This window comes from Rhea pennata, chromosome 23, assembly GCF_028389875.1.
Source record: "Rhea pennata isolate bPtePen1 chromosome 23, bPtePen1.pri, whole genome shotgun sequence".
In the NCBI taxonomy this organism is placed as follows: domain Eukaryota; kingdom Metazoa; phylum Chordata; class Aves; order Rheiformes; family Rheidae; genus Rhea; species Rhea pennata.
Genome location: NC_084685.1, coordinates 3,073,961 through 3,090,411, shown reverse-complemented (window position 1 = coordinate 3,090,411; position 16,451 = coordinate 3,073,961). Strand labels below are relative to the sequence as shown.

Genomic DNA, 16,451 nt, shown 5'->3' with positions numbered 1-16,451 from the left:
CCTTCCCAAAAGCCGGGCGTGCGGGGAAGGCGTTTCCTAAATGCCGCCGGGGTCGGTCGGTCGCTGCTTTGCCGTCCCCGCACAACGACCGTGTTTGTCCGGATTCGAACGGGCCTCGTCCCCCGGTTGAGGTCACCTGTGGGGAAAAAATTAAACAAAAAAAAAAAACCCCAATCTACAAGCACATCCAGTAATGTTTGCTTTTCCCAGTCAGGTGTTTTCCCACTTTTCCAGGCTGCGGGATGGGGAATTTGCTGGGGCGCTGCTGCAAGAGCAGCTCCGTTCCCGCGCCACCGGCCACCGCTTCCCGGCTCGGAGATGGGGCGACACGTCCCGCTCTCCGGGAGCCTTTGAGCTTCCAGAAAGCAGAGCCACTTGGAATTTAAACAGCCCGAATATCAGCGCACGCTACGGATTTCTGCACTGTTTTCTCTCTTGGTGCATTTTCCCCATCAATAGTGACTTAAATCTGGTTTCCGTGTTGGCCGCCAGCAGCGCCCTGCGGATGCCCCGACCTCCCTCCCTCCCTCCTGAGTTGCAGCCCCGAGCTAATGCAGTTTGATCACCTGCAAAGCCAATTTCTGGCCTTTCCGCCTCCTCGGCGGTCCTGCCGACAGCAAACTGCGAGCATACGGCCCAAAGCCGCTTACCCGACGCCTTTTCCCTAGCGCGCCGCTTGTGAGAAGCTTTTGACAGAGGCCTTCTTATTTTTATTTTGTTTTGCTGGGGCTTTCATTTCAAAAGACCTCTTTGTTAGAAGGCATAAAAATCTGACTTGTTATAATACCTTTAACCCCCCTGTACGGTTTTACACTTTTTGCCTGCAGATGCCATTTCGTGCTTTCTTTTTTACTGCCTCTTTTTTTTTCTGTTATTTTTTCTTTTTTTCCTTTTAGGGACAATAATAACAATAATAATAATAAAGCGCTGGAAACCCAAGAGAGAAGTCCGGTAAATCCCTGCCCCGGGGGAGTGCGGCGGTGCCGAGAGCCGCCGAAGCTGCCAGCCCGCCCAGCGCCTCGGTGCCACCGGAGCAGCGTCGCTCGCCCGCTCGCCGCCGGGCCACGCAGCCCTGGGGCCAAGCCAGCAAGATCCCTGGCCGGGGCCACCCCAAAACCCCTTGAAACATCCGTAACGGAGGAGAAAGGGCGAAAAACCCACCCTGGCCTCTCCTTGGCGGTCTCCTCCTTCTCCGGCTCCGGCAGGAAGGCGAGAGCTGCCTCGGATGCCTCTTCCCCAGCCGGTTTCCAATTAATTCCCACCACAATAATTATCCGGCAAATACACGTCCGCGGTATGTTTTTATTTCTCCTGACTGGGTAATTCTGTGGAGAGCGACAACGTCTCCCAGCCCCTCAATCACGTTTCGCAGCAGGTAGCGTTCTCCGTGGGCCGTCAAATATAAACGCGAGCTAAAGGACGGTGAGTTTTGATGCCTGCAAACACAGCGCGGTAAACTGGAAGCTGCAGCCCCCTCCCCTCCGGCAGCCCTGACGGCTCCAGTTGAAAAACACTTCAATAACTCAAGTGTTTCTCCGTATTAGGGCTCTGCCCGTAACTGTCGCTTCCGATCCGCCGGGGCCGGGGCTGATCCGCGGGCGCTCCCAGGAAGGGCCCGTCCTCGCCCTTGGAAGCGGGTATTAACCCTTGCTGCCAAGCGCCTCCGCCCCGGCGCAGCCCCGGGGATGGTTTTGGGGGCGGGAGGGGGAATTACTGGGTTTTTACCCTCCGTTGCCGGAGCGGGATGTGGGATGCGGCTCCTCTCCGCCCTTCCGCATCGTGCTGCCTTCCCAGGAGCCGACGGCTGGCCGGAAAGGCGACCGCAAAGCTGGTTTTCGGAGGCAGGTGGGGGGCAAGAAAAGAGCGCGGAAATCGCTCGGCGCGGCCTCGGTTCTGCCTCTCTCCCCGGTTTCCCCCCCGGGGCGGTGCAGCCGGCTCCGGGGCGCGGAGGCGATGCCCTGGGGCGCCGGCGGATGCTGACCCACTTCTGCCTCGATTGGCCTCGCTGTCGCCATGGCAACGAGCATCCGTCCCCGCATCCCTCCTCCCTCCCCAACCCCCCCCCACCCCCCATCCCCTCCACTCCCTTTTGGGTACGGAGCGGGCAGCAAATGGCTCTTATTTAATCAGGCTTCACCAAAACACCTGTAATTACCCAAATTACCCCCTGTGCAGGGCCGCGGGGCATTTCAGGGAAACCTGCTTTTTCGGGAGGGTGACGGGAGCGGGGGGCACCGGGGCTTTAGGGCCTCAGCAACTGCCTTTGCCTGGTCTTGGGTTGCAATCCAACCTTTTCCCGGAAAAAAAATATACCCATTTTCACCAAACCGGCCAGCGGTCCGGACAGAACCACCATCATATGAAGGAAAAAGTTCAAAAAAGAAATGGAGAAAGTCCTGGCTGGGCCAAGCTGTTGGGGCAGCATTTAGCAGCCCAGAGACGGGATCTCGTGGGGGAATGAAAAAAGCCCCCCCCAAAAAACAAAACAAAACAAAAAAAACCCACTAAATTTTCACCGATGCCACTGCTGCAAGCCCGGAAACGCACATGAACCAGCCGAGCCACTGGATGAAACTCCTTCGACTTTTATAATTACAGAATAGAAAAGAAAGCCTCGGGTCATGTTACAAACACGGTCTCATAGAAAACAAACAAAAAAAAAAAAAAAGAAGAAGAAGAAGAAGGAAAAAAGAAAGGAAACTGAGCCAAAATAAAAAAAAAAGAAAAAAAAAAAGAAAGAAAAAAGGTCGCTGAGCACCGGCTGGGCCCCAGAGCAGGGTTTCCGCTCGCCTCTTTGCTTCTCGCAGGCTGAATGTGGCCACGAGCCTCGGCGCCGGCGCGGGAAAACGCCGGCGCGCCGGCCGGGATGCCGCCCGGCAGCCGCCTTTGGAGCCTGGAGGAGGAGGAGGAGGAGGAGGAGGAGGAAGGAAAAATAAATGAATAAATAATCCCGATTAGAAGAAACCCAGCAGAAGCGCAGCCAAAAGGGCCACGGTGGGGGCTCAAGCTGACCCTCGGCTCGGCTCGGCTCGGCTCGCCCCGGCGCCGGAGACTCGGAGCAAGGCTGCGGCTGGGCCCGCAAAGGGCTTTTTTAAAAATCTTTTTTTTTTTTTTCAATTTTAATTTTTATTTATTTTTCCTTCTCCCCCCCTTTTTTTTGACTTGGGGAAAAGGCAGGTGGAGGGGAAAAGGTTCAAAATTATTGCCTGTGAAGTTGCCGCCACGACTCGCTCCCGCCAGCCCCTCCGTCCTCGCCCGAGCCGTAAATCCCGGCCGCCCTCGCGCCCGGCCGCTCTGGTTTTCCGTCCCCTCTCTGGACCTGCGTTTACCCGGATAAGATGATTTTTCCTGCTCGGGGGGGCTGGCAGCGTCCGCACCCCCCTCGAGCAGCGGTGGGACATGGGCTCGGGCAGCTTTTCCTCTCTCTCGCTTTTGCCCTTTGGCACTTTAGGGCTGTTTGGCAGGAAGAAAAAAATTAAGGAAAAATAAATGAAAATAATAATAAAAAAAAGAAAACACTGCTGGGTGCAAAAGGGACCCAAGCGTTGGTGCAAACTGGATGCAACCCAGCGCTGTGCCCAGCCGGTGCGGAGGCTGCCTTCGGAGGCACGGGATTGCAGGAGGGAAGGGAAAAAAGAGAGAAAGAACAGAGAGAGAAGGTGGGGAAAAAAAAAAGGAGAAAGAAAAAGAAGCCCTGGAGAGCAGCCTGGAGCGTTTCGGGAACGTCTGGTTTCCCCGTTATCCCAAGGCTCTCGATTCCCGGCGCGTTTCGAGCGGAGGCGGCCGCGTGTCGCCCCGCTCCGAGCCTTTCCCGCTGCTGTCAGATAGCGTCCGTTCCTGTTTTTCACGGGGTCGAAACGAGCGGCCCAAATCCCGAGGGGGGGGGGTTCGGGAAAGGCAGATCCACCACCGCAAACGGACGCTGCCGGCTCCGGGAAAGGGCAGCCCGTCGCCACGCGGGCCGGTGCCGCCGGCGCCGGGAGCTGGCAAACCGGGCGTTTTAACTGGGAAAACTGCGGATTTTCACTGGAAAGCCGGGGATTTTAGCTGGGAAGCTGAGTCTTCGCCGCCCCCGTTGCACCCCCTCTCCCACCCCCTCGGCCCCAGTTGCTTTTTGCTTCGCAAAGCCCCTGGCGACGGCGCGGGACCGGCGATGCTGCAAACGCTCCCGGCTCGTCCGTCCGTCCGTCTGTCCGTCCGAGTCTCCGGCTTTTCGGGAGGGAAGCGAGCGCTCAGGCAGGCTGACGGCTCGCGGCGGCCGAAGCGGCTCGGGACCCGCGGGAAGCGGGCTCGGAGCGGCCGAGCCAGGAGACGGCCCGGACGCGGGGGGGCCGGCGCTCGACAAACCGCTAGCTCAGGCACTTCAAATAAAAACATTCGTTATATTAATTAAAACGGCCGCGAAGGGGCGGCGTAGAAAGCAGCGTCAGTATTGCCAAAGCCGAGCGCTCAGGCGGAGGGCCGCCCGGAGCGACGGCAGCCTCGCGCTTCCCGCGCCGGCGGTCCCGGAGCGTTTGAGCTCGGAGGAGCCAGAGCAGGGTCCTCGGCGGCGTTTTATTCCACCGGTGATTTTGCAATTTCTTTTTAGAAGCAAAACTCCGGCCGTCCTAAGTCCCATTTTTGGGGCTCGGCGAAGCTCTCTGAATATCCCGAACTGGGAAAGGCGTCGATTCAGCACGGGAAGCGACATGGCTCCGGTGTCCTTCCGCCCGGAGAAGGACGCGCCGCTCATTAAAAACACGGAAGGAGCCGGCAAACAGGAGCCAAGGAGCCCCGGGCTCCGGGGTGGGGGGGTCGCCTGGCGTCGGTCCCGGTCCGGGGGAGATGCTCGGAGATATCTCGGCGGTCCGGGGCCCAGGAGGTGCCCGCGACGTTTGGGAGCGGGCCAGGCGGCCGAGCCGGCGGATTTGCTCGGCTCGCCGGCGGTACGGCGGGATGCTGGAGGAAGGGAAGGGTGCGGAGGGCGCGCGGCTTTTGCCAGACGGCCCGGGAAAAGCAGGCGAGATGGCTCCGGGCAATCCTGACGCCGTGTCCGTCTCTGCGGGACGCTCGGCTCCGGAGGGGGAGGCGGGGAAGCGGGCAGGGAAGGAGGTGGGGGGGAAAGTTACCCGGATCTGGAGGAGCAAAGCAGAGACGCGGCATTAGGATCCTGCCCCCGCAACCCCCCCCCCCCCGCAGCACCCACCCACCGAGGGCTGCTCTTTAAATAAAAAACTAAATTATTTTTTTTTTAAAAAAAAAAACACCCTTAAAATGCTTTGAACAGCCTCACCAGAGCTCGCAGCCGCACAGCAGCTGCACGTGCAACCGCGCGCCGTGCCGTTGACTTTACTTTCACATACAACTCATTTTTTATATCCCCCCCCCGCCTTGGCAAAGCCCAAACAGGGGCCAATCCCTTCGGATTTTGCGGCTTTTAGCGCGTTTCAGCGCTAAGCTTAACGGGAGAGGGGGAAGGGGGCTGTCTCGCCGCCGGCCGCGCGCTCACGTGTACAAGGGCTGGAGCTGCAAGTGCGATGTCTTCTGCGGCGCCTGGTAGCCGTAGGAGTCAAAGCCGCCGATGAAGTCGACTGCGGAGAGAGCGAGGGAGGTGAAGGCCTCCCGGACATTTTTTTTCAACCCAATCGCTATCTGGTTTTGTCGCTTCTTTCTTTTTCTTTTTCTTTTTTTTTTTTCTCCCCCCACCCTTCGCCCCGTCCCGAAATCCGAAGCGGAAATCGGCTCCAAAAGCCTCCGGGCTCTCGCCGCGCCCGGCACCCGGTGCAGCTGGACCAGCGCTTCCGAGGCGCTACGGGAGCCGGAGCACGACCGAGCTCCCGGCAATAACTACGGGAATCACTAAGAAGCGGCAATTTGCACAGAACAGTGTGTGATCGCCTGGGAAATCGGGGGGGAACCGGGGCGGACTCGGGGCGGGGGCGACCCGCTCTCCGAGCCGATTTGTCTTCCCGCCTGAACGCGCAGCCCGTTCCCAGTTTTGACGGCGTCCATCCGTTTCCAGATCTAATGTTGCATTAAAAGGGCGCGTTTGGATCGCGGCTGCAGCGGCATTAGTATTAAAAGTGTGTTGGATGCAGGAGTTTTGTTCGCACGGGGGGTGCCGCCTGGAATGCAAAAGTGCTGCAAAGACGGCAGCGGCAGCAGATAAGCTGTGGGTGCAGCACCGCAGGTGCAGCATCGCAGCACCTGCTGTGGGTGCAGCATCCCGGGAGCAGCATCCTGGTGACTGCCACAGGTGCAGCATCCCAGGAGCAGCATCGCAGTGCCCGCTGCGGGTGCAGCATCGCGGGTGCAGCATCCCGGGAGCAGCATCCTGGGAGCAGCATCACGGCACCCACAGCGGGTGCAGCATCCCAGGTGCAGCATCCCGGGAGCAGCTTCCTGGCACCCGCTATGGGTGCAGCATCCCGGGTGCAGCATCCTGGGTGCAGTATCATGGCACCCACCACAGGTGCAGCATCCTGGGAACAGCATCGCGGCGCCCGCTGCAGGTGCAGCATCCCAGGTGCAGCATCCCAGCGCCTACCGTGGGTGCAGCATCCCGGGAGCAGCATCTCAGGTGCAGCATCCCGGGAGCAGCATCCTGGCACCCGCTATGGGTGCAGCATCCCAGGTGCAGCATCCTGGGAACAGCATCCTGGCACCTACTGTGGGTGCAGCTTCCTGGGTGCAGCATCCTGGCACCCGCTGTGGGTGCAGCATCCCGGGAGCAGCATCCCAGTGCCCGCTGTGGGTGCAGCATCCCGGGAGCAGCATCCCAGTGACCGCTGTGGGTGCAGCATCCCAGGAGCAGCATCCCGGGAGCAGCATCCCAGTGCCTGCTGCGGGAGTAGCATCCCGGGAGCAGCATCCTGGCACCCGCTGCGGGTGCAGCATCCCGGGAGCAGCATCGCGGCGCCCGCTGCGGGTGCAGCATCCCGGTGCCGCGCCGAGGCTGAAGCACTTACAGCTGTCTTCCTCCTCCAGGAACACCTTGCTGACGTAGCAGGCGTAGACGAAGCCGAAGAGCTGCAAGACACAAGCGGCCGGGCGCGAGCCGCTGAGCGCGGGCAGCAGCGCCGACCCGGGAGCGGAGCGCTGCCCGCCGGCGACGCGGGGCGCGAGCGGGGCGAAGGCGCGCGAGCCCGGGCGCGCGCGGCGACGGCAAAACCCGACGCCTGGGCAAGGTGCTGGGCAAAGGGCGACACCCCGGGTAGGGGAAAGAATTAATAATAATAATAAATCTTGGAAAAGCAGCGGACGGGGAAAGAATTAAAAAAATAAGAAATCTTGGAAAAGGATTGGAGGGGAAAGATTTTTTTTGAAATAGAGGTAATAATAATAGGAAATCTCGGAGGGGGGGGAGACGCACCGGAGCCTGTGGCCAGGCTTGGCCCGGCTTGGCCCAGCTTGGCCTGGCTCGGCCCGGCCGTCCTTACCGCCAGGAAGATCTGCGCGGCGCTGCTCACCACCTCGATGTACTGGTAGTCGAGGAGGCAGCCGGTGACGGCGATGACGTGGTGACCCTGCGGGGCCGCCCGCGGGCCCAGCACCGGCGTCACCAGGCAGCCGGGGCCGTTCTCCATCCACCACGAGCGGTGCAGGGACGTGTTGAAGGTCATGACGAAGTCGCGGTCCTGCGACGGCGGAGAGCCCGAGAGCCCTGGGGCCGGCGCGGGGTCCCGCTCGCCCGCACCCCACCCCAGTCCCTCCCGGTCCCCCCCTGGTCACCCCCGGTCCCATGGGGTGGCAGCAGCAGCTGCTTCCCCGAGGGTGGCGTCGCCTTAGGGCGTCCTGGCAGCCCTGGTGCTGCCCCCAGGGAGGAGGAGGAAGGGGAGAGGCAGGAGGAAGAAGAAGGAGGAAAAGGAAGTGGGAGGGAGGAGGAAAGGGGAAGGAGGAAGAGGAAGGAGAAGAGAGGAAGAGGAAGGGGGGAGGGAGGAAGAGGAAGGGGGAGATGGAGGAAGAGGAAGGGGGGAGGGAGGAAGAGGAAGGGGGAGAGGGAGGAAGAGGAAGGGAGAGGGAGGAAGAGGAAAGAGGGAGGGAGGAAGAGGAAAGAGGGAGGGAGGAAGAGAAAGGGGGAGAGGGAGGAAGAGGAAGGGGGAGAGGGAGGAAGAGGAAGGGGGAGGGAGGAAGAGGAAAGAGGGAGGGAGGAAGAGGAGGGGAAGAAGAGGAAAGCGGAGGGAGGAAGAGGAAAGGGGGAGGAAGAAGAGGAGGGGGAGGGAGGAAGAGGAGGAGAAGGGAGGAAGAGGAAAGCAGAGGGAGGAAGAGGAAAGGAGGGATGGACGAAGCAAGAGGGAGAGGAGGAGGAGAGGAGGGAGGGAGGAAGGCAGGAAGAGGAAGAAGGCGGCAGGGAGGGAGGAAGGAGAAAAGGGAGAAGGGCAGGTGGGAGGAAGGACGAAAGCGGGAGAAAGGAGACGGCAAAAAGGGAGGAGGAAGGGGGAGAGCGGGCGGCGGAGGAGGAGGAGGAGGAGGAGGAGGAAGAGGGGGGCGCGGGGCGGCCTTACCTGGGACAAGCGCCCCACCTCCAGGTAGAAGCAGATGATGAAGGCGTTCCAGCCGACCCACAGCACGAGCCAGCCCGCGTACTGCCCGAGAGCGAGCCCGCTCAGGCGCCCCGCCCCGGCGGACAGACGGACGGACGGACGGAACGCCCGGGGGCACCCCGCGGCGCGCGGACAGACAGACGGACGGATGGATGGACGGAACGCCCCGGGATGCCTCGCGGGAGGGGGTGGATGGACCGACGGATGGACACACGGACCGTCGAGGGGAGCCCCACGAGGCACGGATAGATGGACACACAGACTGTCTGGGGGAGTCCCGCAGGGGATGGACGGATGGATGGACAGACAGTGCTGCACGGGGGATGGATGGACTGACAGCCTGGGGGGCCCTGCAGGGATGGACGGACAGACTGACTACTTAGGGGTATCCTGCAGGGGACGGATGGACGGACGGACAGGCAGACGGACCACCCAGGGGCACCCCACAGGGCATGGATAGATGGACAGATGGCCTGCCCAGAGGTGCCCCGCAGCAGACAGATGGACGGATGGCCCTGGGATGCTCCACGGTGGGGGTGGTGGGGACGGGACAACCGGCTGGACCACCCAGGGACACCCCGCGGGGCACAGATAGACAGACAGATGAACCACCCAGAGGTGCCCCGCAGGGGATGGACGGACAGACGGCCCAGGGGCGCCCCCACGGTGGGGGTGGCGGGGACGGGACAACCGGCTGGACCACCCAGGGGCACCCGACGGAAGGGACAGACGGACCCACTTGACTGCCTAGAGGTGCCCAGTTGGGAGGGGGTGGGTAGGGACAGACAGACGGACGGCCACCTGGGCGCACCCCGCAGGCGACAGACGGACGGACGGACGAGAGGGCGGGGCCACCTACCACGATGAGGTATCTGGACCTGTACTGGACGGTGCCGAAGATGCCCAGGATGACGGCCATGATGTGCACGAAGTTGGCCAGGATGGGCGCCCACTGGTAGCCCAGGAAGTCGAAGACCTGCCGCTGCAGCGCCGCGACCTGCCGGCCCACAGAGCACGGCCCCTCCCCTTAATACATATATTTTTTAACGGATATTTAGTGTGTGTGTATATATATATATGCAAAAAAAAAAAAAAAAAAAAAAAATCCCAGTGCAACCACCCAGCCCGGCCTAAATATATCGGCGCAAGAACTCAGCGGCGGCGACGGAGATTTTTGCGTTTTGCCAAATTGGCCTTTCCCCGGCGTTTCGCCCACGGGAAGCTTTCCTGCAGGCTAAACTTTTTATTTTATATTTTTTTTCCCCCCACCGTATGGGCAGCAGCGGCTCTTTGGGTGGAAAACGTCCCCTTTTCGTGAACGGAAAGGGTTTTGTTTCTCTCTTTTTTTTTTTAATTTATATTCTTCTAGTTTCTTTCTTTCTTATTTTATTTTTCCGATTCTTCTTATTTTAGTTTATTTTTCCGGTTCCTTTTTTTTTCCCTTCATTTTCTTTTTCCCTTTACATTTCCTCGGGGGAATATCAGAAGGCAAAATCCGCCCTCCGCCGCAGCGGCGGCTTTGTTAAAACCCCGCCAAGCGCGACGGCAGGATCCGAACGTCCCCCGGCGACGGGAAAACGGGGAAAGGGCAATTTTGGGGGTGGGGGAAAAAAAAATAAACATAAAAATACGCTCCCATTTCGCTCGCCTCCGTCCTCGAGCAGCAGCGGGAAGCTCCTCTCCTCCCGCGGGGCTGACGGGACGCTCAGCTCGCGGAGCGGAGGCCGGATGTTCGGAGCGTCCCGGCTCCGGGACATTTTCTTTGCATCTCTCGTTTCGATCCCATGGGGGGAAATAATAATAATAATAATAATAATAATAATAATAATAATAATAATAATAATAATAGTAACCCAGGGCCAGAGCTTCCCGGAGGGTCAAGGTCTGGATGAGGCTCTCCCGGTCTCCATCCAAATCCCACGCGGATCCCAAAAGCGGCTCCCGCAGCCCGGAGGGGGAAATCTGAGGCATTTTGGGCAAAAAAAAGCAAAAAAAAAAAAAAAAAAAAAAAAAAAAGCAAAGAAAAAAAAAGGCAAAAATACCCCTAAACCCACCCGGAAAGCCGGAAAGCGCTGGGGACGGAGGAGCAGGTGGCACCCGGGCGCCGCGGGTTCGAATCCCGCCCTCGGGGAGCGAAGCGGGTTGCGCAGCGCCCGGCCGGGCTCCGGCGTCCGCTGCGCGGGGGCTTCGGAGCCGGTTGGACGAGGATTAAGCCAAGAGGCAATTTCCAAGCTGATGCTCCCGGTTAAGTTCCTTAGCGCGACATCTGCGTGGAGCGAGGGGTAATTTCCCCCCCTCGCCTCCCCGTTAATACAATCCGATGGGAGGAAAAGGGGAAAAAAAAAAAAAGAAAAAAATTAAAATTAAAAAAAAAATCCAATTTACTGACTTATTTAGTGACACCTTTTGGGGAATCAATTCTCCCAGGAAAGAAATCCTGATTAAAGCCAACCTTATCTCTATGGCAACCGGCGGTCCCTCCTCGCCGGCGGGCGAGGAATCTGCCCGGTAACAACCGCGCTAACGAGACGGGCCGTAAAAAAACGAAGCCGGAGAGCGGCCGGCGGCGCGTTGGCTTCGCCCGGAGGGACCGAGCTCGGCCGGCCCGGCCCGCCGCGGGAACCCCTCGCCCGAAGCGCCCGCGACGCTTTTCGGGGCGCTTTAAGGAGAAAAAAAGGGGCCGCCCGGGACAGTGCTAGCGGTAATTATTATTATTATTATTATTTAGGAATTTGGTAACGATCCCGCGGGAGGTTTTCCCTTAAATCAGTCCCAGCCTTTCTGGCCTGCCTCCAGACCAGGTAATTGCTTTTAATCCCCATAAATCTCCTCTTTTCATAAAACACCTAGTGTAGGCACTTTTTCCTCTTTTTTTTTTTTTTTTTGCCTTTTTTCCCATCTTTTTCCCTCTTTTTCCCCCCTCGCAGGGACCGCGGGGCTCGACCGCCGCGGCGCCTCTTCCAACGACCTCCCTCGCCCACGGCCCCAACGGAGGCGACCGCGTCGGGATTATTATTATTATTATTATTATTATGAATTATTATTTCTTTTTCCGGGTTTGCTTCGGAGGGAGCCCGTCGGCGCGCGCACCCGTGGGTGCCGCGGGAGCTCGGCGCCTCGAGCAGAGGCAGCGCCTGTGCTGCAAGCTCTCGGTGCTTGTCGCGCCGCCGCGGGCTTTGCCCGCTCCCGTTCCCCGGCCAAAAAAACAGGGAAAAGGGAAACACGAAGCGTGCGACGAGGCGCTTGGGCCGCCCGCCGACGCGGAGGGACCCTGCGGCCGGCCAGCCTGCGCCCCCGGCGCCGCTCCCCGGAGCCGAGGAGCGAGCGGCCCGCGGCCCGCGCACGAGGCTGCGGCTCCGTCGCGCGCCGCCCCCAGCAGCGTTGCACAGCCCCAGCAGCAGCGTTGCACCCGCAGCAGCGTTGCACGCACCCCGCAGCGTTGCACCCAGCAGCGTTGCAAGCGCCCAGTGGCGTTGCACCCGCAGCAGCGTTGCACGCACCCAGCAGCAGTGTTGCACCCGCGGCAGCGTTGCACGCACCCCACAGCATTGCACGCACCCAGCAGCATTGCAAGCGCCCAGCAGCGTTGCACCCGTGGCAGCGTTGCAGGCACCCAGCAGCGTTGCACCCAGCAGCACTGCAAGCGCCCAGCGGCGTTGCACCCGCAGCAGCGTTGCAAGCGCCCAGCAGCATTGCAAGCACCTAGCAGCGTTGCACCTGCAGCAGTGTTGCAAGTGCCCAGCAGCGTTGCAAGCACCCAGCAATGTTGCATCTGCAGCAGCGTTGCATGCACCTAGCAGCATTGCACCTGCAGCAGTGTTGCAAGTGCTCAGCAGTGTTGCACCCGCAGCAGCGTTGCAAGCGCCCAGCAGCATTGCACGCACAACAGCGTTGCAAGCACCCAGCAGGGTTGCACCCGCAGTAGTGTTGAATGCACCCAGCAGTGTTGCATGCACCTAGCAGCATTGCCCCCGCAGCAGTGTTGCAAGTGCTCAGCAGTGTTGTACCCGCAGCAGCGTTGCATGCACCCAGCAGCATTGCAAGTGCCCTGCAGCGTTGCACCTGCAGCAGTGTTTCAAGCACCCAGCAGTGTTGCAAGCGCCCAGCAAAACTCCAGGAGCTGCGAGATGCCTCCGTGCCGCTGCAACCACTTCCGATTGCAATGCCGCCGGCCTGGAAAAGCCTCCTTGTTTGCCGCCCGGTGCATTAGTCCCAGCTGACCGGGCTGCACCGATTTACACTGGTTCCCCCCGTGTCCCCCGCTCCCCGCACAGCCCCGGTGCCGGTCGGGGTCAGGCGCGAAAGCAGAGGGTTGCTGCGGGAAGAGACGTTTTCCGTCTCCGTCGCGCCCGTGCCAGCTCAGCGCAACGCCGTCTCCATTCCTCCACGGCTGGGGGCAAAGCACGAGTCTCCCGGGAGCATCTCCCGGCCCCGCTCCGGCTCCCCGCGGGGCCGCGGCTGCCGGGGCCGGGGGGGGGGCCCCGACGGGCGGGACGGGGCGTCGCTCTCGGGCACCGGCTCCTTCTCCCTTCCCAAGCCCCCTGATCCTCCGGCTCTTCCCGCTTCCCAGATGGGAAATCCGAGGAGCGGAGCGGGCGCCTCCGTGGCCGGACTCCTACGTCCAGCTGCCGGGATCAGCCCGCTCCGTCGCCGGCTCCCAAATCCCCCCTGTTCCCGCCAGGGCCAGCGCTGCCAGCTCCCGCTTCCGATCCCTTGTCCCGGTGGGAAAACTCCTCTTGGGCACCTCCGCCGTCAGCCGCCGACAAGGTTTCTCGGCCCAAATCTCGCCACCGAGGCCCGGCCAACAAACACCCGAGCGCCGGCTTCAACTTCCGCCCGGTTTTCTGCCGCCGCAAACCTCGGATCTCGCTTTCGGAGCCTCCTGCCGATCTTTGCGGGATGGGACGGGATGGAAGCGGTGGAGGGGGGGGGACGCGATTCGGGCCCCGGCCGCCTGCTTTCCCAGCGGCGGTCGCCTCGTGCCTTGGCTTCTCCCGCTGGGGCTTTTGTAGAAATATATATATAAAATATATATATGCATATATATATATATATAAAATATATATATAATATACACACTGGATGATGCCAATGTCCATCTGTCTGTCCATCCACCCCGGCACGCTGCTCCGGACGGCTGCAAGGTGGCTGGGGGGGGGCTTTGGCCACCCACTGGCGCCGCACCGGCCCGAAGCCGCGGGCCGGGCTCCGGAGCAGCCGGTACCCGTCGGACCCTCCGCGCGCACGTCGGTGCCCGAAACCCGATTTCCATGGCAACCATGCAAATGTGGAAGCTTTCTGTAATCATTAGGGAGCGGAGCCGAGCAGTATAAACAGCGACTGCAGCGGATTACATGCCTATTACTGACGGCGGCGGCTTCGGCGCACTGGTAATTATACCTAATTGTGCATTTAATTGTGTAATTGAAAAGCCACATATAAAGTTCAGGCCGGGCCACATCCCGACATCCCGTTTCACCGCCTCCGACGGGATTCAGGTACCTAGCAGAGCGGCACCTGCTCCCGGCAGCGAGGTGCTCTACAGCTGACATCACTAGGCTTCAGAGTGAACAAGCGCTCTTCAACTCCGCGCCTCTGGGTGCCTGCTGGCACCGGCAGCAGGTTCATTTTTCATCTCCCCGGCTTAGCAGCTTTCATCTTCCCATAAAGAAAACATAAATCCTGCTGACAACAACAGGCTGCCCAGGGAAAGGCTGGTTTAACAAGCGATCGTGAACCAGCAAAATCCACCTTCTCCCCGCCGTCCCCGGGGCCCGCGCCGGACTAATCCGCCCTTCCCTCTCGCCCTGCCCGCGCCGATCCCCCCGTCCTCTGCTCGCCGTCGGGACACGCTGACGGGACCCCGTAATCCTCGCCGGCCCGGCACCTCGAGGCCGAGCCGAGTGCTCCCGCGCCTCCGGGACGGCATCCTCCTCCTCCTCCTCCTCTTCCTCCTCCTCCTTGGGGAGGTGAGAGGCTCTGGCCACGCGTGCCGGACCGCCTGGGACCATCGGGATTCCTCCGCGCGACGGCGACACCCGAGCGAACCGACCCGCCGCGGCTCCCTCCGTCCGTCCGTCCGTCGGGACGCGACCCGCTGTGCCGAGCTGGGAAGGAGCCTCGCGGTGAGCGCGGAGACCTGCCGCCCTCGGCTCCCCTCTCATCCCTCCCATCCTTTCTCCTTCTAAAACAAATAGGCTGAAATCTCTCTCTCTCTCTCTCCAGACCCGGACCGTTTCCCTCCCGAGCAGACGCCGGCAAAGCTGCTCGGGAGCTGAGCGGCGGAGAGGGGAAAAAAAGAAAAAAAGCCAAAAAAAAAAAAAAAAGTGACCGAAAGCCAGGAAAACTCCTGCTGCACCAGGAAACCCCCCGTCGTTTCCGAATAACCAGCAAGGCAGGCGAATTGCAAAGCGAACCTTTGCAGGGCAAACTCCGGAGCGACGTTTCCGGAGCGCGAGCCTACGGCCAGCGCCGTCGGGAAGAACGAGCAGACGGACGATGTTAAACCCGGGGCGAGAGGCCGCCCGACGGCGGGGCGCCGCCGCCGATAATTAACGACAACCTCCTCGGCCCCGGCTCCACCAGCGACGCCCCGAAACACCCCGCGCGCTCCCGTCGCCGGGTGCTCCGTCGCCAGCCTGAGGAAGACGGACGAGCGTGCGACGAAAAGCTTAATTATCGCAAATATCAACGCTCCCGTCAAAACCAAAGCCGCCAATTTTTGCAGCGCCGGAGCGCCGGCAGCCCGGTCCCGTTGGATGGCAGGGGAGTTTGCAAAGTGCTGGCTGCGCCCCCAAGTTTCGCCGTGGCCGCGGCTCGGGCGGCCCGTCTCAGAGGCGCCCGCGCCCCAAGAAACATCTCCCGAGCCACCTTTTATTATTATTAATTATTATTTTCTTCTTCTTCTTTTTTTCTTTTTCTTTTTTTTTTTTTTTCAGGATCTGAAGCTCCCCCCTTCCACTCGGGGCTAACTTGGAGGGCAGCGAGTGCTGCAGGAAACAAAGCTCCCACCCGCTGGGCAAAGCTCCCCCGGCGCGGAGAATGCGGGGCACCGCTTCAGACCCGTCTCTCCTTCCGCACCGACTCCGGCGGGAGCCCCGGCCTGAGGCAGCGGAGCTGGGTCGCGTTTCTTTTCTCACTGCTCCTATTATTTTATTATTATTATCATTATTATTATTTGGAGGGGGGGTGGGGGGGTGGGAAGGAGGTCGCGTTAAAGCATCCCCAGGCCGCTGCTCCAGCAAGGTCACGGGCGAGGCGGCGTGCGGAGCGCGGCTTTCGCACAAAGCCCGGCGCGGCGCGCTGCTGCCGAGCGCTCGGCCCTTCGCCTTACCAGCTGCAGGCAGCAGAATCCCACCAGCGTGCATCTCCCGGTGCATCTCCCCATGGCTTCCCAGGAAGCGCGGAGCCGCGCGCTTCCCTCACCGTGGCGGCGCGGCGCCTTCCTCCACCTTTCACCAGCCTCCCCTTGGCCGGCGGCACCGCGGCTCCGGCAGCATCAAGAAAGCACCGGCAACATGTCCCGGCTACCGCGGCTACTTTCGCCGCGCCGCCGCCGCCTCCCGCGTGCTGCCGGCTCCGCACCCGCGCACGCTGCGCTCCCGCGGCGGCATCGCGCGCGCCCCTGCCGCGGGCCGCGCAGCCCCGCGCGCCGCCCGCTCTATTGTCTCTCGCGCACGGCCGCGCTCCGGGCGCGGGCGGGGCGGCGGCGGCGGCGGCGGCGGCGGCGGCGGGTGGGGTCGGCGCCGCGCAGCGCTCGCAGCCGCCGCCGCCGCCGCTCGCGGGCCCTCGGCGGCTTCCGGGCGCCCGCGGGGGCGCGGCCGGCGCGGCTCGGGGCTGCGCCGCTGCCTCCTCCGATCGCTTCGTTGTCCCCCCTCCGTTTTTTTTTTTTTTTCCTTCTTTATTTTTTTCCGGCCTCGTTGGCGCAGG

The 16,451-nt window shown here is 61.2% G+C and overlaps 1 protein-coding gene across 1 annotated transcript; it reads right to left on the bottom strand.

The window, feature by feature from the left end:
• Positions 1–5,484: 5,484 nt before the first annotated feature.
• On the bottom strand, positions 5,485–15,954 carry NKAIN1 (sodium/potassium transporting ATPase interacting 1). Its single transcript, XM_062594125.1, has 6 exons — positions 15,856–15,954; positions 9,382–9,519; positions 8,484–8,564; positions 7,419–7,616; positions 6,948–7,008; positions 5,485–5,570 (listed from the first exon to the last, which is right to left on the bottom strand). The coding sequence occupies exons 1-6, from the start codon at positions 15,907–15,909 to the stop codon at positions 5,485–5,487; spliced, it is 618 nt and encodes a 205-aa protein (XP_062450109.1). The 5' UTR covers positions 15,910–15,954.
• Positions 15,955–16,451: the final 497 nt, after the last annotated feature.